We start from the raw sequence: 24,781 nt of genomic DNA on the forward strand, positions 1-24,781 counted from the left end.
CACTCTTTTTCTTGGCTGATGTTTCTTTGCCTCCTGGCACGTCTTGTTCTGCTTGGCCGCAGTGTTTCTGTGGGCTCGAGGAAAGCCTGACATGTTGATTTTTAGCCACAGGGCTTGCAATTGGCATAGCTCAGCCCCCAGCGGGTGCCAGTCCCCCAGCCCTGAGTGTTGGGTGGCATCTAACAGAGCCCTTTCCCACCCTCCTGCCCAGAGCCACGTGTGGGTCCTGGGCTAATGCAGCTTCAGCAGCCAGTCAGGGGAAAACCTGCATAAACAAGGTTTCCTTTAAAAAGGCAGCAGTGATGGGCTGTTGGGGGATGACCAAATCAAACCAGGCACATGGGCCATCAACCACCTTGGCACAGAGGGGCTGGAGGGAAGCACCCTTGTAAACCAACTGCGTTTGGACCCACCTACCTCCTCTGTCTTCTTTTTAAAAATAAAAAAAACACTAACCAATTTTGCACCTTTGAAACCTCCTGCCCCATCATGGAGCTGCCATCTGGTCTCTTGAGCCAAGTACAAAAAAAGGAGGGAAAATGCCTCCTGTGTGTGTGCACACATGTGTGGTGCCAGCTTTGCCACACGTGCTTCCAGTCTGGTGAGGGGAGCCCAGCAGGACAACCAGGCCTTCAGAGGAGTGCAGTGCTGGTGGACATCAGGGTGGCATTTGGCCAGGCTGCTGAGCCCTGGAGAAGGGATGTTGTCCCTGTCAGAGGAGAAGTCAAGGGGAAACGTGTTGCCATGGCAAATGGTAAAGTTTTGTTGTGGCCAGAGTTGCTCCAGGATGAGCCTCTCATTATTTCCACTTGAAAGCCCTGTTTTTCCTGGCAGTCGCGTTGGCATTTCACTCCCCCAGATTTGCAAAAACTAGCAATTTTCTTCCCCGGCATGGCAGGCTGAGCAGTGCTATGCCTTTGGGCCACCACTTGCCAACTTGTGCAGAATGGTGGCAGGGCTTGGCCAGCATCCTCCCACCTCGTCCCGTGTCCCCTCCTCACCTCCTAGCACACCAGCACCTTGGCCTGATCCACTCATGGAGCCACCTCTCCCATCAGCCCTCCCCTTCTGAGCATCCTTTAATCTTCACCACGTTTTCATGTGCATCCCCCTATTTCAGCGCTGGCAGACCCCGTGTGCCACCCTGTGCTGCCAAGCCCCCTGTGTTGCACCCTCCCCTTGTCTGTGCTTCAATTCCTTTTGGTTTCGCCAAGATCACTGAACTGCATGTGTTTACTGCCTTTTTCCATGCTTCTGCTATGGCCGTAGGACTTCTTTGTGAACGGTAACTCCAGACAGGTAAGTGAGCATCCGTAGGAGCTCAGCACCTGAGAATGGTGAGAGCAGGGCGAGCGCGGGGATGGGGATGGGGCGGTGCTGGGGGTGGTTAACATGTGGCAAAGCGGGGGTTAAATCAGAGAGGTACAAAGAGCACCAGGAGGAGCTGCTTGAAAGTTGGAGCCAGGGAGGCTGGTAAGTAAGAAGCTGCCCTCTCTGCTGTCTGATGAGACATCAAAGCCAACATCTGAGTCCAGGGGTTGAACTAACACAGAGAAGCTTCTACCACTGGGCTTTTTTGCTTGTCAAACATGAAAATAAATAAACTCATACGTACAGGTTGAAGCTCTGTGTTTCATCACAGTCAGAGCAAGCAAGGCACACAAGAGGGGCAGCTGGTAGTAGGGGCTCACCTTCCTTCACCTGCCACTGCCTTCACTTGGCACCACCTGTGCCAGCAGCTTCCCACTCTTCATAGCTGTGGGTTTTTTTCATTCAAACAAGAAAAAGAGTAAAAAATGGGAACTTCTGTGCTCACTCTCAACCCATGTGGTGGCTGTGTGCCAGGTCTACGCTCACAGACGTTTAGTGCAGATCTGTAGCACAAGGGACCTTGCAGCTCCAGGTTGTGTTCCTTCCAGGAGGATTGAATAGCTGGCTTTTAATTGATTAACCTTACTAAAACATGTGATATGGTAAATTAAAACCAGGGGCAACATGAACCCCTTGGGCAACGCTGCAAAATTGCTGTTATGCCCGTTTGCCCACAACCACCATTTGACATATTGCTACTTATTTGAAGGTAACGTATTTAAGCTGCTTAGGAGATGTAGGTGTTTATGCCACACCGATTCCTGCTGTCAAATCCCTTATTTTGGGAGAATTAAACTGAAATTGCTGCAAATGCTTCATGTTGCATTTGCAAGTCTGGTAGCTTGCACTGGTTAGCTTGCTGGGGAGGACTGATGCGTGAAGGACAACTGCAGATGTTTGGAGCAGGGGTGAAGAACAAGAGTGATGCTGAGTGTGTGCAGCAGCCCGTAATGAAATATTTCATGCAAGGATTTAATGAAGTATCACAAATATGTATGCTAAGAAAGCCCAGCTTTATTTATTCAGCAGCGCCTGTGTGTTTGCAGATTTTTAAATCTTCCCTGTCTGAGAAAATATTTACATTTCTAACCAGTGGCTTCAAAGCCAGCTCTGGTTTATGAAATGACTTACTGTGTTTCAGTTACAGGCTATGGGTTTTACCCGTAACCCGTGGTGACACTCCTGATTAATGGGGACCCGCTGTGTATTGTGCTGCTATGTGCTGAGAGTACTAAATGTTTTGCTTCTCCAAGGCTTTTCTCCAGGCTTTTCTTCTTTTTTTCTTTTCCTTATTTTTTTGTAGAAGGAAGATGCTATCAATGACACTTTGAGTTCCCGGCATAAAGTCAAGGAGCTTTCGGTCATAGACGGCCGGAGAGCTCAGAATTGCAATATCCTCCTCTCCAGGTACAGTTAATACCTTCTCGCACTCCAGGGAATGGGGGGAATGCTTGATACCCTGCCCTGGGCTGGGGGGTGCTCCTTATCCCCAAGGAGGTTTTAATGACAGGAGCCAGCGCGGGAGGAAAGCCAGTGACACCTGAACCCAGCTATAGCCTTACACCATTCGTGGCAGGGTGGCCCAGGGGGGAGATGTGCTTAACCGGGTTATGTGGCAATTTTGTGTCCCTGGAAATCCCCAGAGGGGCTGTGGCACCCGGTGAGCCTTTACAGGGGGTGGGAGGGGGTTGGTTTCACCTCTCATCTTCCTCGGCCTGGGTTTTGTTTGCTCCATGGTGGCCATTGAAGAGGGTCTCTGTTAGGCTGGGGAAAGCACTGGGTATTGGCAGGATGCAGGGAGCAGCAGTGTAATTTGGCCAGGGCCTGGCTGCCTGTGCAGGTCTCCTGTGCCACATCTGGATTTCGGGAAGGGGACATCCCCCTCTTACAGCTGCCCAGCCCCGCTGGATGGCAGCCTCCCGCGTGCCCCTCCCCAGGCCGGCTCAGCACTGCTACCAGCAATTTAATCTGATTCCTGGCTAGCTGCCAAGAGGATAAAAAGGGCCTTTTTTGGCAAGGTAAACTACACCAGTAAGACTGACTCCTGAGAAAGGAGAAGCCAGGCTGTGGTGGTCTGAAAGGATGAACCATCAGTGTAACTACTTGAAAAAAAACCAAAGCAAACAGCAGTAGAAAATGCCACTTTTTTCTGACTCACTCCGAAAAAAAAAAAAGTCGTAACAGTAGTAAAATATAGCTCCATTCAGAAATATTTATTCTGCTGCTTGGAAGCACAGAAGCTTTTGTGCCACCTGGGACTGGCTGGGATGGAGCAGCATCACTGGCAGATTGGACTTGCAGCCGCAGTGCCCAAATTCTGTGTTTTCCGGACCGTGGGGCAGTGGAGCTGCTGCCTCATCTGGGCAGCCCGCCTGGTTTCCTTCCCTGGAAAGCATGCAGAGGCTGATGTCTGCAAAAAACCCCTCTGGTAGGGTAACTCACAGTCCCTGGTGATTCTTCACACTCTCCCGGAGGTGGTTTGCAGCCCCACAGGCAGCGGGAGCGATGAGTGCAGCGAGCCATGAGCTGTAGCGTTCAGCGGTAAAATTGCCGTGTTTATGGCTGTTTCTGCTCTGGGTTGCTTCTGGGGATTTTTGTACTTCCGAGCAGTCCAAATAAAAAGGATGATGATGAAAGCAGAGTTTAAAGCAGCCGGCAAGTGAGTACATCTATGGCAGCCAGCTATTAGCAAGTAAAGCGATGGGATTCAGGGCACTGGCTGGGCTGTTCCCCAGCGTACTTAGACTGAGTGTAATCAGAGTGGGTTTAGGTGTAATTCAGCCAGAGGTCTAAGTGTATAATTGAAAGTTAAGCACACAAATAGCCCCTTCGGTGGGAAGGGGAGCTGCCCAAGCGCTGAACTTCAAAGTCATCTTCCGTATCTTACTGAGTAAAGGTCTTAATTTCATCTCACCAGCAAACCTTTCTCGTCCAAGAAAGCAATGGCTGGAAATGGGTCGCCAGTAATTAATCCCACAAAAAGGGCAACGCAGAGGCTTCTGGCTGTCTGCCATCCCATTTGGGTTGTTTCCTAGGGAAGAAGCAGGATTAGACCTGCCCAGCAGGGTGGTCCCCAGGCCTCTCATACAGCTTTTCCTGGGCACATCCTGCAGCCCTGAGGGGCCAAGTGGCTCTGGGGAAGCAGTGGCTTTTGCCAGCCATGGCTTTGGAGATGCTTTGGGGTTCATCCCATGGTGCTCCCGGGGACGTGCAGGCAGAGGGCCCAGCTGGACAGGGCATTTCCCTAGCACTGCACAGCAGCAGCCAAATCTGTTCCTTCCCCTGTTTCTGCAAAGGACCATGATTGAGTTTCTCTCCCCAGAACCCTCTTAGGTGATTTATTCTTGATGCCAAGCAGCTAAAAGGAAGGGTGGTGTCAGAATGAAGCCCAAGCATCCTCCGGTGGGCTCAGGTCAATCCCCTGCATCTCCAGCAGATTCCGAGTGACCTTGGGTAAATCCTTTCCTTTCTGCCTGTCCCAGTTGCCCATCCCTGATCAGACAGAGCAGCAGATCCCTGGTCCCGGTCTTGCAAAGGGCTCAGCTTAACGTGGTCTTGCAGGGTGACTCACTGCAGCCAGGCTGCTGCTCTCCTGCCTCGCTCATGCAGCCACCACAGGGATGAGCAGATTTTCACATGCGAAGGGACCTGGAAGCTTGGCCCCTGATTTAGCCCAGACATTTGTAAGCTCACCAGGCATTGTCTGGCTTGCAGCGTGGAAAGTTTACAGCCAGCAAGATAATTTATCTCTCTCTGTAGATTTATTTTTTTGCCTGTTTCCCTTGCTTTGGGAGAAATTACTGCACAGTGAGATCACTGGATTTTCCTCTGGCTTGTAATGCAGTACAAGAATATTTTTTAACACTTGCTTTTTTCTTCTTTTTTTTTTTGAAGAATGGTTTGTTGATGTCAGCACCTTATCAGGTCTTCTTCCATGAACGCACCGTGTCCTTGCTTTTGCTGCCTGTGTACGTGTGTGTATTTTTAGTGCTGCGTTCTGCAAGATGAAAATCAAGCCCTTGCTCCATCGCTTTCTGCCTGTGTTGGCAGTGAATGGCTCGTTTGATTCCTCTCTCCAGCAAGGCGGCATGGAGCATTTTTCTTAAATGAATGTGGCTTTTCAAGAGGGCGCGTCCCTTTCCCGGTGGAATTTGTTTTTCCCCTTCACACTTATTACGTCCTCCACGGGACCCTATAAAAGCCACGCAAAATAGCCCCGCGCTTGTCAGGCTGGCGAGCTGTCACTTCGCATCGACAGGCTGCTGGCTTTAAATCCCTGTGACAGCAAGTCCTGTGACCCTGTTCCTCTCAGACGGCTCACGTTCAACAGCTGCTGCCAACAATGATAATTATTGTGGTTATAGATAAGCTTCTAGCTTTCACTGGCCCCTTTCCCATCAAATTGTCTGAGAAGCTGTTTTCTTCTGGCGCCCTGCACTTGCTCTCTCCGATACCGGGACAGGCTCTTGTTCTTGGCACTGGGTTTTGATGATTCCTGAGAAAAGTTTTTTCAGCCTCTTTTTTTTTTTTTTCTTAATATATTCTATTATTGACTGTGCTTTTAATGAGAAGGGCTTACAAAAGTCACACTCATCTTTCACCACCTTCCTGGAGATAATCACTGTGGAAAGTGTGCGCTTTAGGTGTTCGCTTTGGCTTTGGATGGGGCGTAGCTGCATACCCACCCCCTTCTCCCAGGAACATTTTTGCCTCCCAGGGATCCTCCAAATGTCCAAACCCAGCCAATGTCTGCTTTTCACTGAGGCAGCAGGGACTGATGTGACATTTGTTGGTGGTCTGATCTCTTGTGTTGCTGCGTGGGTGTAAGGAGTCCTCCTGCAGCTTCATATCCCACCTCAGGTCGTGTCCATCCCGGCCACTGCCCTCGTACAGGACAGGTAGGGTGTCCCCAGAACATGGTTGCTCGTCACTACAAGCATCAGAGCGCGTATTTTCCATGGATCCTGGGTTTGCTCCTTGTGAGGTAAACCTAGCAATTGTCTTGGCTGCTGCTCAGTGCAACCTTTGTGCTTCCTCCCCTGGCTGAGGTGAGACTTTAACTCCTCATTTAACAAACTCTCTCTTGGGAGCTCCCTCGAGCAGGAGGTGAGAGAGGACTGGGTACGGGATGAGAAACATGAGCTCATAAGGAACAAATATTTACTTGCCAGGTCTGTAAGATCCACCAGCCTTGATAAAGTTAATCGTTCACTTCAGGTCTTGAGCAAAAGATTTCAAGCTAAACCAGGCTCTTGCTACCCTGGTCTTAGAGACCAGCACCTTTCCTGCTTCAGCTTCATCTTCCAAAAGCCAGCTCTACAGTTTCAGTCTGCTCCCTGAAGAGGTGCCAGGATGAAAAATACCCTTCTCATTTAATTACTTGGAGTGATCAAGTCAGCGTCCGATCTTCTTTTTGATCTGCTGATCAGGTTGACACAAGGTCTCACATCCCACCAGTGGATGTGTTTCTGGTTTCAGCTCATTCCTTTGAGCCACATCCAGTTTTTCAGCATCCCTTGGCAGCACTGATCACCAAGACCAGGGTGATGGGTTTCCTTAAAGCCCACAAGCTCTTTTCAACTGTGTGACTTTTTCCTGCATGCAAGAACAGGGGTTTGTTTGGTTTTTTTTTTAACCTGTATCTATTGCAGTGGCTTTAACCATCGTTGGAAGCTGGGCAAGGGATAGGGTATTGGCAGTCAGAGTTTCAGAAGTTTCTGGGCTTTCCCTCTTTTGCATCTAGATTATTTTATCAATCACAATGCAAAAACATGAAAAAAAGTATGTGTGGTTTTGCAATCAAAGTCGTTGCAGGGAGCAGTCAAAGGGAGTGCTGCAAATGTTTTAAACTGTAATTAATGGCTGCTCTAGGCCAGGAAGAGCTGAGAGCGTCTTTCTATCTTTCTTTTGTCTAAGCTTGGTGAAGGCTGCTGGGGTAAGACCAGCCTGTTGTTGCTTGCTGTGATACAATGGTCTGTGTTTTTAAAAATCTCCAATTTGAGGCTACATCTTCAGTTCCTGTTAGGCAAAGTGGAGGAAGAAAAAGGTAGAAGGGGATCTGGTTTCCAACTCGTTACGCTTCAAAGCCCACTGAATCGCCACCCCTCCAAAAAAAAGACTTGATAGGTTTCCTGCATCCATTTCCCCAAATGTTAGATTTCTTTCTCTTTCTTCCTCGAGGGAGACTCCAACCAAAGGCAGCTGGAAGAGGTGGAGGAGGCAACATTCAAATCCAAGAAAAGCAGCAGAAATTGGCCAAATTTTTCTTAGGGCTTGTGGCGATGGGTTCAGGAGCAGTGCTGAGCTGTGCCCCTGAGCCCAGGCTGGGCTGTGCTGCTGATGGGGAGCATGACCCCCCCCCGGCCCCATGGCCCTCGGGGGTGCTGGCACTGCAGGAGCAGCATTGCTACAGGCAAGAGCTACATATAAAAGTTACATACTTTTAATACATGTATAATAAACTACCTACAATACTCATATAAAATACTGTAAAATAGGGGACAGGGAATTGGCTGGTGAGGTTTGACCTGCCGTTCACAGCGGGGCCAGGACTGCTTTGTGCTGTGGCTTGGCAGAGCACGGTCCTACCACGTTTCTCACATGTCCTTCTTCATAACACGCTGTATAGTGTTATTTGTGATGCTGCTGCTAGCTGGGAGCTAAGCTGTTCGTGTTCATGGGTGTGTAAGGAAATGCTCCTGAAACTTGGCCGATTGCTGGGCTAGGAATAACTCTCCTTCCCCTCCACCTCCCAGGCTGAAACTCTCAAATGAGGAGATCAAACGAGCAATTTTGACGATGGACGAGCAGGAGGACCTACCAAAAGACATGCTGGAGCAGGTGGGCAATGTGTCTCGCACTCCTCCATGGTTGTCTCACGCTGAGACCACACTGTGCAAGGTGCTTGGGACCAAACCACAGCTTAAAGGAGTGCGTTGGGGCCCAAATTATTTACCAACTGCATGTTGAAAAACCACCCAAGTGGGATGGAGCAGCAGGAAAGCAGCTCAGTTGTAGCACTGGCGCTGGGAGCAGCATGGCCTCCACATGCCATGTCTGTACCTGGGTCTGCCCTGGGACCCCAAGACTGAGCCAGTTGCCCATTTTGTGGCTGTGGCTTAAAGTTCATGCTTGGTGGGTGTTCACTTTTGAAAGTTTATTCAGAGTTCATGCAGACCTCAAAAAGGGAATCCCATTTTTGACCCCTCTGAATTCCTTTGGAAGCTTATGATTCACCTGTCCTTAAAGCTGAGCTGGTAATTGTGCTTTCAGCAGACATAGGAGGATTCATTGCACAAAATTTCCACCTGCAAATAGGTAAGAGTTGCAGCAAATGAGAGTCCCTGACACCTCCTCTGGCAGAGCTGATGTTGAAACCTCCTTGGAGCAGATGTAGTACATCTGTTGTAAAACCAGAGTGATGGCAGGGCAGAAGCAAGAGACACTAATGTGATGGATTAATGGGAGGAAGGTCACAGGGCCAGCGATAATACCTATTTCACAGGTGCCTTTGGGGTCACTGTACATGCCAAAAAGGTAGTAGATTCAATCAAGTAAATCACCATTTTGCTCCTGAAAAACTGTGCATGGACCTCATGTCCACCAGTGTGCTTTCCCTTGTTTAGCTCCTGAAGTTTGTTCCTGAAAAGGGTGACATTGACCTGCTGGAAGAGCATAAGCACGAGCTGGACCGCATGGCCAAGGCTGACCGGTTCCTCTTTGAAATGAGCAGGTTGGTGGCCCAGGGAACACGTGTTTTGGCCAGTGGCTGCACAGGCTGGTTGTGAGGTGGCTGTTTCATGGAGCCTGGTTGGGAAATAATCCCTGCTGACTGTTTTTCACATCGAGAAATGAGTGGGCCAGATGGACGGGAGGGCAAGCAAGGTACTCCCATCCATAAGGATTGCTCGTGATGCTGTGCTCCGAAAATCAAGATTTCACATCCCAGACAGGCAGCAGCTGGACAGAGCAGGGGGGAGAGATGGGGATATGGATCCACAGCAGAGAGGTGTTGGCTTCCCAGGTCATGTCCCAACACATTGCCTCTCTCATTTAGGAGAGAAAAGCTCAGTCTGGCACAACTCTGTAAAAGACTGCATCATCTGCATCATGGCCCAGGTGGGAAGTACTCTTTCAATGATAACAACACTGTAGCAGTGCTCCTTTTCCCTTCACAAGAACATATCCTAGTGAATACTCAAGACTGATATATGTAAATTTTGCCCTGCTGTATAGATGAGTCCCGCTCCTCACCTCAGGAATGACTCATCCCCGAGACTCCTGAGAATATATGAGACGGAAAGGAAATGTCATTTCTTCCTGCTCTTGGTAGCAATCATTTAAGCCTTAGAAGTCTTCAGGGATGAATAACCTTATCTTTTGCATGCACATCCTCTAGAGATGTTGGTTTAAAATCTTGAAGCTCCTTATTTAAATCCAACTGAGTATTGAGCTCTTTCAGTTTCTTAGCTGAACTTCAAGCACATCATTGTTTGCAAAATCAATGAATTTTACAATCTGAGGTAGTACTGGGAAATCAAAAGTAGAAGTGCTCCTGTCCTCCCGGAGAAATGTGCTGATGAACACCAGGGCAATGCACCGTGTAGTTGCTGAGTGTCGAAGACAGGCAGGATGGAGCTGTGAAGTTCAGACCTGAGCCCTCAGGGCTGGAAGATGTCAGAATTAGCTTCCCTGTCGCAGGTCACCTTTCTTCTTCACAGCCTCTTTCCCAAGTGTTTCTCCCATGCTGCCTTCTTTTGGAAAGCACAACATGCCAATGCAAATATTTTCCTTGATTTCTGGCACGGCTTTTTAATTTGCCTTGTGGTCTGTAACGGAGTGTGATGTCTTTGTCACCTCTGATTAGTACAATGACAGTGCAGCCCATGGCCTTGTCTGTGAGCATGTCTCCCATGCGTCCTTGGTCCAAATGACTCAAATCAGACTGCCATTTGCGTACAAGTGAGATCTTGTTTAACCTAAATACAGCTGACGTGAGTAGAGCAGTCCCTAACTTGCCCAGGAAAGGGCTGGATTGGGCTGTGTTGGTGGCTTTCCAGCCCAGGCCATCATTTTGAGGACCTGAAGGCCCAGTTTCATTAGCGTTAGTAGTTGGTGTGCCTGTGTTCAGCTGCAGCTCATCACAAAGCCATTGGGAGCCCAGACCTCACGAGCATCTTTGCTAAGGAGTGGTTGTAAAAAGAGCTGTTCCTAGCACTAGGATGTAAAAATGCACTTGTTGAACCTGCTGAGTTAAGGATAGGCTGAAGCATGTGCTTAATAACCCACCTGGATCCACCCCGGGACAGCTGCAGCTTCAGTTATCTTTTTTTTCCCATCCCAGCATAGTTTCAGGGAGAAATGCAGTCATTATTTTTTAATCGCCGTGGCTCAAGCATGCTTTATAAGCACAGCTGTGAGCAACTGAGCTCTGCCTGGAATAAGCAAAGCTCAAACTGCACTTTTTTTTTTTTTTTTTTTTTTTTCCCAGGATAAACCATTATCAGCAAAGGCTGCAGTCCCTCTACTTCAAGAAGAAGTTTGCAGAGAGAGTTGCAGAAGTCAAACCCAAGGTGGAAGGCAAGTGACCAGACCTGTTAAGGGAAAGAGCATCGTAGGGCAAACATCGTAGGGCAAGCCTGGTCTGCATGGAGGTTGCAGTGATACTGGGAAGGGAGGGACATAGTGGTCACTCTTTGTCCGTGGGGGCGCTGAAGGGGCTGCTGGAAGGGGACCCGTGTGCTGTTGTGGCAGGGGGTAATGTCCCACACCTCTCTGCTTTCAGCCATCCGCGCTGGCTCCAAGGCAGTGCTGCAGAGCAGCAGCCTCCAGCAGCTGCTGGAGGTGGTCCTGGCCTTCGGGAACTACATGAACAAGGGCCAGAGGGGCAACGCCTTTGGGTTTAAGATCTCCAGCCTCAACAAGATCGCGGACACCAAGTCCAGCATTGACAAGTGAGCAGCTCCTGCCCTCATCCTCAGTAGCATCTGCAGAACCCGGGGATGTTGGGGGAACGGAGGGGCCGTTGGTGTTGTCTCTGGGACATGGGTAGGTGGGAGCAGTCCCCTCCCTTCTGCTGTCCCATCTGGCACATCTGATGATGCAAGCATCCATTTATTGAGCAGGACAGATTTTGAGGGAATCCAAGCTGCAGATCAGCACAGGGATTGAAGGGGGCTTTCCCTCCTGGGCTGGCTAAACGGCAGCCAAGACTGATTAGGAGGATCATCCTCCAAATGCTTTTTTTCACCCTTTGAGAAGCCAAGAGCCATCATGCTGTGGTGCAGTGAGCCAGAGGAGGGATCCCAGGGGCATGGAGGAGGCATCTCCATGGGAACACCCTCTGCAGCCCCCTCAAGCTACCACAGCCATCTCCTGGTTCGCTCTCACCCTCCGAGCTCTGTGCACAGAACGAGAGGAGCTGGGTCAGGTCTCAAACCTGCCAGGTCTCATCCATCAGTAAAGACCATGGAGGACGGGAGCAGTGATGCTCAAGTCACCTCCTCAGGGTCCCTCCTGTGGAGGGCCCTTGCTTGCAGGGACCAGGCTGCTCTGCACTGTGGCTGTGCGTGGGACAGACCCATCCCATGTCCCCAGACAGGCAGCGAGCAGCATCTTTGCAGAAATTCCACAATAATTCCATTACCAGGGTTAGGATTTAACCAGGGTTTGCAACCAAGTTCTTGGCTCCCCATGGTGCCACCACGCTGACCTCGCTGCTCCTTTCTCCTAGGAACATCACCCTTCTGCACTATCTCATCACTATCGTTGAAAAGAAATATCCCAAAGTCCTCCGCCTGCACGAGGAGCTGCGAGATATCCCGCAGGCAGCCAAAGTCAAGTAAGCAGGGATTTAGGTGGCACTTAGGGAGCACCAGGAGCGTTTCCCCCCTCGTTTCAGCCTGCCTTTCTGTGTCGCTCTCCCCTGCTCACGCTCCCGGTTGGATCCCGGCCGCTGGGCTGGGCCCTGTGCTGTGGCAACACTGGCCCAGGAGCAGCCTGGGACACAGAAGGAAACATCACCTGGTGAATTTAAATCTCAGCCCTTGCAGTAAAGGGTTGCGAGCCTCCGAGCCTCCTACTGCGAGGGAGGAGAGCTGCTTGGAGTAGTCGTTTCCTGTTGTTATCTCACCACAGAAGCATTTAATTAATTTCTAATGGTACGTTTAATAATCCGGAGAGGAAGCGGTTGTGGTGTGGCTGCAGACAAAGGGCAGCTGTTTATCTGTGTGTGGTGGGGAGGCTTTGCCTGCAGCATGGGCAGGACCAGGCAGCAGTGTGAGGGGCTCTGACCTGCCTCTGGGTCCTGCCAGGCCCTTGTTTTGCCACCAACATGGAGCTTCTGGTATCTGCAACAAGCTTTTAAGCCTTGCCTGCCTCCCGGTGACCTGTTTGGAGCAGGCTGCTGCTATCTCTCTGCCAGCAGAGGCCCCGTTCAGCAAAGCCCTTAAACACACGCTGAACTTTTAAGTGCAGAAGAAATCTGCTGTTGCTCTGCAAAGCCCTCAAGTATGTGCTGAAGTCCTTCTGAAATCAATGAGGCTCTGTTTCGGTTTTAAAGTTCAGCAGCAGCTTACAGGCTTTCCTGCTTTGGGGACCTGAGCAGCAAAGATCACACGTTTCTGCCGTCAGCACGCGTTTGTGTTAGCCATGGACATGAAATTTCACCTTTTTAGAGAGGAGATGGCAAATATGCACGGAGTTTAGAGCGGCTCGAGGGTCTTTCAAGTTTTAAAGTGCTCTCATAGCACTAGTGGCTTCCCCATGGAAGATCTGTAATGTGCAAAGCAAGCATCCTTGCATTTAAAATGTAAAATAATTATCAGCCACGGGGATTAAACAAAGTGACAGGACACATCTTGATGTGCAAGGAGGAGTGTGTGATGGCTGCACTCGTAGGCATCAACTGAGAACGTGGTTGAGGAGGACATGCTCCTCACCAGTGGAGGCTCGGGCGTTCTTATGCTCATGGATCTGCAGCTGTTGTACAGATACACGTACGGGAAAGAAAACGTCTGCACAGAGGGTTTTTTCCTCCCCTAAACTTTATCATTTTGCTCTAAACTGGACACCGTATGTAATACTTGGGTTTGGTCCAATCTAGAGTGAAACCAAAAAGTTTCTAAACCTCTGGAAAACCCCAAATTCCCCCCAGCACTGCAGCTGTGAAGCAAAATTTCTGCCTCTGTCAATCCCCCCGCTAGTAATGAACTGCTGGAGCACAGGGCTCCCAAAACTGCTTTTTCCCAGACTAAACCTGCCAGGAATGCTTGCCCCATGACCCAGCGTCAGTGTTTCCAGGGACCCCAGCCCTAGGACAGACACCCCTGGAAAGACGTCAAGCCTGTGGTCATCGAGTCTTTGTGAGAAATCTTCCCTTCAGATACAGTGGTAGAAACCCATAAGCACTTGAACTGGGGGCGTGAGCCTTGTGTAAACAAAGTCAGTGCCAGACATGATGATTTATTTTTATTTTTCTATATTTGGGTTATCTCCCTTTATGAAAGCCTCACTGCTAGGAAGGATGCTTTACGTGGCATTCACCTAACCATGGTACCCTGAAAAACTGCCCACTGTGCACTGAGACAAGCCTATATTCTGCTGGCCCTTGAGAGAGGAAGAGAAATCTGTGCCCAGCAAAGCCCTCTCCTGAGCTCTTGTTTTCCTTGGAGAGGTCTGGAGGCTGCTGAGCTTGCTAAGCATGCACAGTCCCCTTAATTAAAAATACAGAAAAGTGCTTTGCTTTGAAACAACCAACTGCAGCCACCTTGAGATAGGCAGCTGTCCTAGCTTAGCGGCTGTCAGCCCAATTTGCTGCTCGAGACACACTGCTCTGCAAACAGGAGGCAATATGTGCAGCACTGGGGTCTTTTCAGTGAAAAAACGTGGTAAAGTTGGTCAGAGAGCTGTAGAATTTACTGGGGAAGGCTGAAAATTAACATCCTGCCATTTCCAACAGCATGACCGAGCTGGAGAAAGAAATAAACACTCTGAGGACCGGCCTGAGAGCAGTGGAGAATGTAAGTATTATTTAAATCAAATACAGTCCAGCCTGGCTCCAAGCACCACGGCATCCCTCCTTAGAGAGGCAGGCAAGGGAGCTCCCAGTGAAGCTGCTTTTATCTCACATCCTGGAGATCTGTTTGTCCTTCCTTCCTGCCCTGCACGTGCGCCTGTCCTCTTAGGGCTGTTTTGGCACCAAAGTTAATATGTGTGGTTAGGCATGTGCATGGTTTATATCTAACACACCAAGGGAGGCTGAGTAAGCCTAGTGATGATGCCCGTGGAGGACCTGTGATGTGCCGAGGAGTCTCTCTTTGGCTGTAAAACCACAGAGGGCTGGGGCTCAGGCTGGGGAGCACTCTGCAGCCTGGCTGGAGTAGTGATGAAATGGTGGAAGTATCCCAAAGGACTCACCGTCTTGCTAAATTATGCTGCTTCCACCATCTCTCCTGCAGGATTTGGCCGTAAAGGCATACTGCAGGCATGACATTGTAAAAGGGGGCAATCCATGGTCTCACGCATGGCAGGAGGGAGCAGCAGTGGTGGTGCAGCCACTACCTGGCACTGATGCAGGCACACTCCCAGTGGCACTACCAGAGACTGATGGTATGTGTGTCCCTCGTCAGCCGGGGCCTGACTAGATTTACATTTTTTTTTCTTCAAAGGAGCTGGACTTCCAGAAGTCTCAGGTTCAGCAAACAGGCGACAAGTTTGTGTCTGTGGTCAGCCAGTTCGTCACATTAGCCAGCTTCAGCTTCTCAGATGTTGAAGATCTTCTAATGGAAGCAAAAGAGCTGGTAAGGTCACCAACATCCTTGAGTTCTTGGGTAGCGTTTCAGCCTTTCCTCCAGCCAACAGGGGAGGGATGGTCCTGGCCTTCCCAGAGGACATGCTGTGTGTTAACATCTCGGATAGCTCCCCGATGAGAGCATGCGTGTCCTGCCGAGACCCTGACATGAGACATAGTTTGTTTGGAGTGATTAGGTGGGTACATCCCTGTCTGTCCCCAGGGCCTTTTACCTGCTCCACAACCCAGCATGCCAGGGAATCACAGGTCAGGCCAATGGACTGCTTCTGGGATGCAAGATGTGCTGTAGAAAGCCATGAGATACGTGTCTATCTTTGGAAGTGCAAGGCAGGGGTTAGCCATGGGAGAGTTGTGTCCATGAGGGGAAGAGATGATAGGTCATTTGTGAGGATCTGAGTTTTGGTAAAGAGCTTTCACTCAAGCCTAGAGGGCTTGCTTTGCTTTCTGTGTCTTAAAATGGAAATATCCCAGTGTTGGTGACTTTAGAGTTAGAATTGTGGCAGCTGGGGCATCATGGCCAATGAAAGCTGAAGGTGGCAAGGAAGCAGGCAGTTCTGTCTGGTGCTGATGGAAGAGGAGTTAAAAATGCAACCAGGTCTTCAGGCTGGACATGAGGTCACCCAGATGCTGATATCTGAGACAACCCAGGCTGCTCAAGTGACCCCACTTCTGTAGAGCAATGTAATACCTGATGTGTAACTTTGGTCTGAGACCTATCCAGCTCTTCGCTCCAGAGAAGAGGAATTGGACCTCAGTGACATGAACTGAGGCCAACTTCAGACCTGGTTAGAGAAGCTACTTAAAAGGTTCTCCTTCCCCAGAGTAATGCCTTGGTGAGTGCTTTGCAGCTACATGCAATGACCTCTTGCCATGTTGACCTTTTCTCCCTACCAGGCTGGTTTAAATCACTGCAGAGGTGTGGCTGTTGGCTGACATCTGTGATCCCCAAGTACTTCCCCTCAAGTTGCTTCCCCTCTTTCAGCAAATGGACACAGAGCTGGTTTCCATTTCCTCCAAGAACAGTCCTCCAGTATCCCCTCCTTGGCCTGGCCTTCATCTTGATTGAAGTGGCAAGGAGATAGTCCAGCAGAGGCCATTTTAGAGGTCCTATCCTTGTCCCACAGCATGAGCTACCTCTCCAAAGACAGAAGTTACCAAGTATCACCACCTCCTCTCCCTCGTTATACCAGTGTCCAGTTGGCACTGTCCTCCAGACTGTCCATCCATGCTTGGGCGTTATGATTGACCATTGCCTTCCTGAGGCCATGGCTAGCCCGGGCCACTCTTTTAAACTGTTGACGGTAACCTGCCAGATCTTTCCTGCAGTGAGTTAGGACTGTGGAGATGCTGAAAAATGATCTGCAGACTGTATCATCTTCTGCTGACTTGACTGGATCTGGAGGAAAAGGTCTGGTCGTGGTCCCCGGTGCCCATCAAATTCCACTCTGAAGCAATGTGCAGTTGTTCCCATGGTTATTGCATAGGATGGGCTGTGCAAAGTGCACCAGCTCTTCACTTTTTAAACATATGTCCAATTTCAAATTGTGTTACTTTCTCTTAGGAAAATGAAACATCACTGTTTTATAAACTTTATATCCGGCGAGGATAATATTTTCAGCCTTTCCCCCCCCCCCCCCCGAATCTCTTGTAACATGGCAGAGAATTCAATATCTTGATGAAAAGCAAAAAAAATAACCTCAATTATTTTGACTTATATAGTGGCACCTCTCAGAGTCCTCCCTGCATCTTGAAGTGCTAAGTCTCTTAAGTAAACAAAGAAATAAAAATTCCCTAAATGTCTTTTGAAGAGCCTGGGGCCCCCCAGCAAATAAAGCTAAATCATACAGGCAGGCTTTAAAAACGTTCCTCTTGGTCTATCCAGCAAAATCAAAGCAACTAATAAATCTGTTTGTGCTTTGATTTTGGTTTTTTTTTTAAGCATGCTTATCTCCAGAATGCACCATCACCATTTTAACAAACTTCTTCAAACTGGAAGTGAGAACAAATTGGAAGTGAGAACAAAGGATGTCAGTCCTTTGGGAGCCTTGGGGACTGGGATGCCTCAGCAGATCGTGGATGTCCTGTCCTGACCTTTGCTACGGCCTCATTTGACTCGCTTAAATTAATGGTGTCCAAACAGCATGAAAGTCCGGAAAACTCCCTATTTCCCTACCCAGGGCTGTGCTTGAGCTGGGCAGAAATGTCTTTTAGAAGTTTCACCAACACATTTGGTTCCAATAGCAGAGCATGTGGCAATGATAAATAATACCCCAAAAATACTTCAAAGAAAAACTTAAAAGTGCGAGTTTCCCTTCCCCTGCCGTGTTTACTATTAGTTTTATGTCTTCGGTCTTCAGTCCCACAATATTTTGCTTCCTTGTTTTTACTGCTGTTTAGTTAATAAAGTCGAGCTGGGGTGGGGGGAGGCTCAGCAGAGCCAGAGGCGAGAAGGGGAGAGGAGGCTCAGGAGCAATCCAGGTCGGCTCTTAACAAGGCAGCAGGTAAAACATCAGTTGATTTATTTCATGTTTAAGTCAAGGCTTCATGAAGTAAAGCCCTGCTCTCCATCATGGCCATCAGGCTTCCCATGGAGGTTTTTGCCAGTGCGGTGGGTATCTCCGAGACTGACGGACCTCTGTCTTCTCTCTCTCAGTTTTCCAAGGCTGTGAAGCACTTTGGAGAAGACACGGGCAAAATGCAGCCTGATGAGTTCTTTGGCATCTTTGACCAGTTCCTTCAAGCTGTGACCGAGGCCAAGCAGGAGAACGAGAACATGAAGAGGAGGAAGGAGGAGGAGGAGCGCCGGGCACGCATGGAGGCACAGGTGAGCGGGCACCAGCGAGTTCGGCAGCACCCCCAAGGCACCCGAGGATGGCAACCATGCCATGCTGTCCCCATGGTGGCTGTGGTGGCTTGGGGAGCACTGATGACTGGGCAAGGAGCTTCTGTTCTCTTAGACTCACTGTCTTTTTACTGTTGATTGCTTAATTAATTAATGACCATAAATTGGTGAGATCTTGGAACTAAAACATGCAGCAGAGCTGGTGGTGCCAGTGGGCTGCTGTGACCCACCAGCAGCAGCCATGGAGCTCTGGACTTCAGCCCATGGGTTGTATCAATAACCCCGATTAGCTCTTGCGTGCTGAGCACTGGGGTGGAAAACCGCTCTTGTTTCATGAGTTTGGGGGTGACCATGTGTATGTTGGGCACCCCCCACAACCACCTGCATGAGAGTGAGATGTCTTCTTTCCTCCCCTGCCATGGCATGTAGCTGAAGGAGCAGCGGGAGCGGGAGCGCAAGATGAAGAAGGCGAAGGAGAGTGGGGAGGAAGGTGGCGAGTTTGACGACCTCGTCTCGGCCCTGCGCTCGGGCGAAGTCTTCGACAAGGACCTCTTCAAATTGAAGCGCAACCGCAAGCACATTGCCAGCCAGCTGGCCGACTGTGGCCGCGAGAGGCCCATCACCAAGCTCAACTTCTGAAAAACAAACAATAACAAAACCCAACAAAAAAACGTGGGTTAGTCTTTTTGAAGTGGCTGGGGTGGGGGTGGGGGGTTATTCCCATTAAACTGCCTTGCAATTCAAAGCGAAACAGTGGCACGCTCTTTCTCCCTGCAGGCGAGTGTGTGTGTGTATATACTGTGTATATAGTTGGGCTGCGGGCGCAGATGGAGGTGTGCGGGCAGCCCACCTTGATGGGTACCAACGCTGCCTCCTCCCCTCTGAACCACTCTGAAAAGTAGTTCTCCCCATGCACAAGCACAATGCCGCGTCTGCGGAGCAAGAGGACCCAACCCGGAGACGCCGGCAGTCCCCATGGTCCCCAAAGGCAATGGGAAGCCGCTCCCCACCACTCTCCTGGTCGGACACCCCGGGGCTGTTTGCGGGGGAGGCCTTGCACACAAGCCGAGCGGTTTAAAGAAGAAAAGTTGACTGAACTTTAATCCGTTGGTTGTTTTTTTTCTCATTGTTGTGATCATTCTGAAAAACTCGCAGATCCATGCTTTTGTGCTGGTTCCCGGGCTCGGCGCCACAGGCGCTCCCGGCGATGCTCTTCCCGTCATCCTTGGGAAACGCTCTTTTTCCTCTTAACGCCACCGTGCTAAAGGAGAAAGTTTACCCCAAAGTGCTTATTGTTCTAACACCGCACAGATGTATTTATACTTTTATAACATTTTCTGGCCCTAGATAGTGGGAAAGGTCGGTTCTCAGAGGAGAGGAAGAGCATAAACTTTCGTGTTGTAATTTTTATTCTTGCTTTCTGTTAAATGGGACAAACTGTATCCTCTGTCAAGGTGGGTCAGGACCGAAGGTCGCTGATATACAAAGGGGCTGGTGCAAAACCCACCGGCTTTCACCCACCTTCTCTTCTTTTCTTTATTGGACACACAGAAGCAGCGATGCCAAGAAATGCTCATCTCTTAGCCAGGTCCTTTTTTTGACTGGTTTGCTGTTCGTTGTCATTGCAAATTTGTAAGCAGAACTACCTGTCAAATGTCAGTCCAAAAAAAGACAAAAAAAAATAATAAAAATAATTCAAAGCTCTCAGGGAGTAATAATTTAAAGGTTTAGAAAATTAAGAATTGGAGAATAAAAAGTAACCACCATTAACATATTAACATTTCTATTCTTAAATTATGCTGAGTATATAGAGGACTGTTACTTTTTACTTTTATTTATTTGTGGTGTGTTTTTTAAGAAAACAAAACCTTTTTATACCACCAATACTTTTGTGATCCTTTTGTTTGTTTGTTTGTTTGTTCTTTTTCCTGTGGAGAGATGAGTTTGTCCCTGTTGCACTAGATATTAACACTATTTGAAATAAGGTTGGTTGGTTTTTTTTTTGGTCAGATAATCGGTATTACTGGTGGGGTATGGGATGTCAGTTAACTAGATGTACTGTATAGCAAAAGTGCTGTTTAAACTAATTTGTATGAAAAAATATGGTTTTAAGCACCTGAAGGCCGTGGGGTCTGCGTGCTGAATGAAAGCTGTGAAATCTCTCTCTAACCAGAGTTGTCAAGAGCTGTGGTTTTACCATTTTGTTCTTTTCTTCATTGCAACTTTTGACGCACTGTAGATTAAAAAAAAAAAAAAAAAAAGAGAAAAAGAAAAGAAAAAAAAAAAAGACTTTCTGAGTAGCATTTAAAGCAGTAATAAATAAAGCAGGTAAGTGCAAAAAAAAAAAAAAAAAGTCCAGCACCTCGTATCCAAGCAGCTGCAAAACCTGCAGATTATGTTCAAAGGTGGAGTTAAGCACTTTGCTTTAAGAAGGAGGGGGAAATAAAGACAAAAGGTAATGATAATACTATTCCTTAACTAAAGTGCCTCTATTTATATTTTTTATTTATGGCTGAAAAAATGGGGCTGATAAAATTGAGGGAATGGACTTTTGGGGGGGAATTTAAAATATAAAAACAAGAAGAAAAAAAAAAGGTGAAAAAAAAAGTCTGGCCTCTGATGGTTTAAGGAATGGTTGGTCACACGTGTTTAATTCGAAAGGTGGTGGGAGTCAGAAAGGGCAGTTGCCTCCTGGGGTCCCTGGGTGCAGGGCTCAACCACCAGCACCCACCCCCAGCTCCTGCCTCTGCAACCCCAGTGCCACATCAGGACCTTTCCTGACAGATTTCCTCTTGCCCTTCCAAACCTGTTGGGTTTTTTTTTTTAATTGTTTTACAACAGCCTCCTTATCGGGCTGATTTTGCCATGTCTTTGTTTTCTTTCCAGAAAAAAAAAGAAAAAAGAAAAAAAAAATTATATCTCTATAAATAAATAAAAAGGCTGTGTGCAGGTAATTCCATGTGCCATTGTCAAAAACTACTTTTAGATTGGTGCTGGTGTAAGTAGCCACTCTTTTCTCTTGGGTGTGTATTTTAAAGATGATTTTTTTTTTTTAATAATGCCAAAAAGAAAAAAAAAATCCATAATAATTTGTAAACTGAAGTATATGTCTTGGACCTTATTAGCTTAGTAGTGATTGAGGTAGTCTGTTAGGTGCAAGGATGTTAGTAGTCTTAGCTAGCGGGAAATGCTGTGTAACGTTATGAGACTGTACATTTTCTAAGACGGCAGTATGCAATAAAGAAAAACAATTTCGGTGAGTGTACATGGCATAGCCATGAGTTATTTTTTTGGGGGAAAAAATGGGATATTTGGGGATTGAGACAGGTGTTGAAGAAAAGGCCCTCCACATGTTGCTCTTTTTTTGGGTGTATTTGCAAGCATTGCTGGGGTTGGGTGATAACCCCACTGCCCTTCTGCATGCTTTTAGGCAGTCGCGGGGCGGGGGGGGTGTTCCACCCTCCTGGCTCACAGCATCCTCACGGTCGCCTGCCTGTGGGCTCTGAAACGCCCTCCCAGTTAGTGACCCCATTCATTTCTCCCTGCTGTGTTGTTGCTAGTGCCTGTTCCCACCTTGGTGACCAGCTTTTCTAGGAGTCTCTGTTGAGGCAGCCACTGGTTTTGCATCGCGGGATGGGATCGTTTCCCTTTCACCAGCCGACAGAGCCAAGCCAGTGCTGGCTGGCCTGGCCAGTGTGCCTCTAGCAAGCCTATCTAGACACACCAGAGATATTTTCTTGGCAGTAGAAATTTCTTCCTATGTCACCAGGAGCTCATCTACCGATGGCATGGCTGTACAGGTTTTCACTTGAAAAAGGAATCCTGTGCCCCAAATCCTGGCTTCTCCCTCCAGTTAAAGCCACGAGGAGGGTGTGCTGGATGGATCAAACCTGCCCAGACCTGGCAGTGCCAGGGGAGCTGTGGGGCATGGTGCTCCCAGAGGAATTGCCCCATGGGGCCACCCGGGTTGGTGGCATCAAACCTGCTGAGCCAGCCTTGGCTGTGCTCCACTCCAGCCCAGCAGCTTTCCCATTGCCAAAAACTGGGGCAACTGGGAGTCCCACTGGAGCGAGGAGTGTCAGGTGTCACCTCCCGCACTCAACCTGTTATCCTTGGCATCACGCCCCGGCTTGGAAAAGATGAGTCAAGAGGTTGGGGCGATGACCTGATGCAGACACGGCATTGCATGCAAAACTCAGCAAGTAGGGCAGACACGGCCCGTCGGGGAGGCACCGGGCTCCCAGAACCGCTGGCAGCACTGCCGCTTCGGTGCCACTGGCAAGGGATTGCAGGGCGCCAGGTTGGCAGGAGCTTGCTGGACTTCATATTTATTTAAAATATTTATTTACCCACTAAGGGAGTGTACAGTGGGACCGATGGACCTGTCAGGCTTTGACGTCCCTCCTGGAGACCCTCGGGAACGGGTAAGCAAAGCGGGGACATTGCCAGTCCTGCTCCCACCTGTGTTGTGGCTGGACCTGGCTCTGTCCCCAGTGCCAGTGTCACAGCTCAAGCAGCTGTTCTGGGGGAAAACTGCACTTTGCCAATCACGATCTCGCACAGCACAATCAGGAGATCCGCAGCCCTCGTGCAGGGCTGGCACTGCTGGAGAACCCCAGAACAGACTCGCCCCTCGATGCAGAGACCAGCGTAGCCACAAAACCCCATAAAAGCACCTAGGTATTTCTGTACCAGCCTGTGCTGTGGGGCGACCATGCCCTTCCAGCTGTGTTTCTGGGGGTGGATGGGAGAGGCCAAGCTAACACGAAGGCTGATGGGTGCAGGAGGGAGGCTGTGAGCCAGTACTGTCCCTGTCCCCATCCCCTCTCCTGCAGCAAATCCTGCAGACATCTCTCCTGTGAGCTCTCTCCCTGGCATCGCTCAGGGTCTTGCAATACATGCATGTGAAAAAGAGAGTTCTCCTTTTTAATCAGAGGTGCTCTAACCTGAAACCTCTGAGCATTTTATGTCATTCTTAGCCTTAAATCAGCCTGATGAGTGTGTGCCGGTGAGCCAGGGAGAAAGCTGGGAACCCTGTGCTGCCGGGCCCCAGCAGAGCCTCAGAAAAGGCAGCACCACCATCTGCTGGCACTTTCTGGACTTCATGTTTTTACAGCTGTCAAGTACAAAATCAATCCTGCCTCTTGCTTTCCTCTGCCACATCTCTACTGTGGTCTGAAAAATTCAGTGTTCTCTGGCTGTGGAACAGTGAAAATGCTAAATTTTATATATGTTTCCCCCCCCCCTATGTAGTTGAGGAGGAATGATTTTAATGGTTTCCACCATAATTTGAGTCAAATAGCCAAAGGTCACAATGTGTGGCTTTACTGCAACTTTCAGCACTGCCTGAGCTTCAGGCAACACAAATGCATGTATGTGTAAGATAAACTAACTCAAAATACTTTCATGGGTCATCTGAGCTTACTTCCATGGCATCTGAAAGCACAGAGTGGCCCGTTCCACTACCGTGTCCCCCAGGACTTAACCCAACACTGGGGTCTGTGTTGGGAGTTTGTTTCATGCAGGTTCTCCTTGCCAAAATGACCCAGCTTTCCCTGAACTCTGTTGCAATGTTATATGAACTCAGCATTATGGTGGAGTTTCCCAGTTCCCAGGACAGCTCTGTGAAGATAAGTCACTGAATTGTCATTTTTCCATTTTGTTTACTGGCCCATATTCCATCATGTGCTCAGTTCAGCGGTGGCTCTGCAGGAGGAGTAGGACACATGCACTGTGTATTTGGGCAATGGCAGAGCTGCCCTAAACCAGGTTTGTCCTGGGCACCATGAGAGGAAGTCTGGAGGACAAGGGACAGGCCAACATAGCTATGTTCCTGCTGCCTAACCCATCCTTTTGGTTTTCCAGGACGCTGCTGTAAGCAAAGCCAGACTGGGACGGTGACTGCAGCTTTACCTGGGCTTTGGGCGCTGTGGGGTACCAGGAGCTTTTCTGTCAGCTTGAATTTGTGCTTGTGTACATTCACATAGCTTTACTTTGCCAGGCTCTGTGCAGAGCATCCCCTGGCCCCAAGGAAGAAAGATGAGGAAGCCCCAGCCTGGTGCTTCACCCAGCTCCCAGTCTCTGCCTGAGACCCTTTTTACTGTGAAATCAGAGTGTGAAGCACTCAGGCAAGACCTAGTTTCTATGGCAAATCTTTCCGATTTAATAGCTGGGGGTGATCAACATTTGAATTCCATTTTCTGGAAAGAATCCACAATTCAGACACTGCATTCAAAGCTTGATGTGACCTCAGGGACGGCATATTACCAAATGTTCTGTAAAATGCACCAGACTGAGGACAGAAGCCACAGGCACAGGTCAGAGGAGCACAGTTGCTGTGGCACATTAGATTTCACTGGAGAAATAAGTGACCTGGTTACTCAGAGCATTTTTTTTCCCTGATGCTGAGATTAGTTCAGAGGATGTTGCTAGGTCAGGTAGGCAAATTACATCTACATGGTTGTGAGGGAATTGCTGGGTGAGTGACTTAAGAGAAATTTATCTTGCCGCTTTTGCGCACGTCTATGACCCTGAGGGTTTTTAACTTGTAGGACCCATCCAGGAGGTTTCATTCCTTACCAGCTGCAGCACCAGCATTTCCTCAGCTGCCCTCCCCTGTGGTGGGCTGGGGTGGGCTAGTTGTCAGCCTCACCTAGGAGCCAGACCAGTGCCCACATGCACCCCAACCTGGGGGCAATTTCCACCTGCTCTGAGAGTGCACACTTCAGTGAAGCCCTCTGGTCAAGCCTCTGGGCATA

The 24,781-nt window shown here is 49.0% G+C and overlaps 1 protein-coding gene across 6 annotated transcripts in view; it reads left to right on the plus strand.

The window, feature by feature from the left end:
• Positions 1–21,276, plus strand: part of DAAM1 (dishevelled associated activator of morphogenesis 1) — a 100,581-nt gene extending 79,305 nt beyond the window's left edge. For 4 of the 6 annotated variants that reach the window (XM_074908793.1, XM_074908794.1, XM_074908792.1 and 1 more), the window contains 11 exons: positions 1,270–1,299; positions 2,675–2,778; positions 8,127–8,211; positions 8,997–9,103; positions 10,862–10,950; positions 11,156–11,324; positions 12,104–12,211; positions 14,330–14,390; positions 15,039–15,170; positions 17,835–18,005; positions 18,453–21,276. In XM_074908793.1, coding sequence (XP_074764894.1) covers positions 1,270–1,299; positions 2,675–2,778; positions 8,127–8,211; positions 8,997–9,103; positions 10,862–10,950; positions 11,156–11,324; positions 12,104–12,211; positions 14,330–14,390; positions 15,039–15,170; positions 17,835–18,005; positions 18,453–18,662 — 1,266 coding nt within the window. In that variant the 3' untranslated portion in view covers positions 18,663–21,276. The remainder of the gene's footprint in view (positions 1–1,269; positions 1,300–2,674; positions 2,779–8,126; positions 8,212–8,996; positions 9,104–10,861; positions 10,951–11,155; positions 11,325–12,103; positions 12,212–14,329; positions 14,391–15,038; positions 15,171–17,834; positions 18,006–18,452) is intronic. The other 2 variants (XM_074908795.1, XM_074908796.1) reach the window with 2 other exon arrangements.
• The last annotated feature ends 3,505 nt before the right edge of the window (positions 21,277–24,781 follow it).

Source organism: Athene noctua, chromosome 6 (genome assembly GCF_965140245.1).
Source record: "Athene noctua chromosome 6, bAthNoc1.hap1.1, whole genome shotgun sequence".
NCBI lineage: Eukaryota > Metazoa > Chordata > Aves > Strigiformes > Strigidae > Athene > Athene noctua.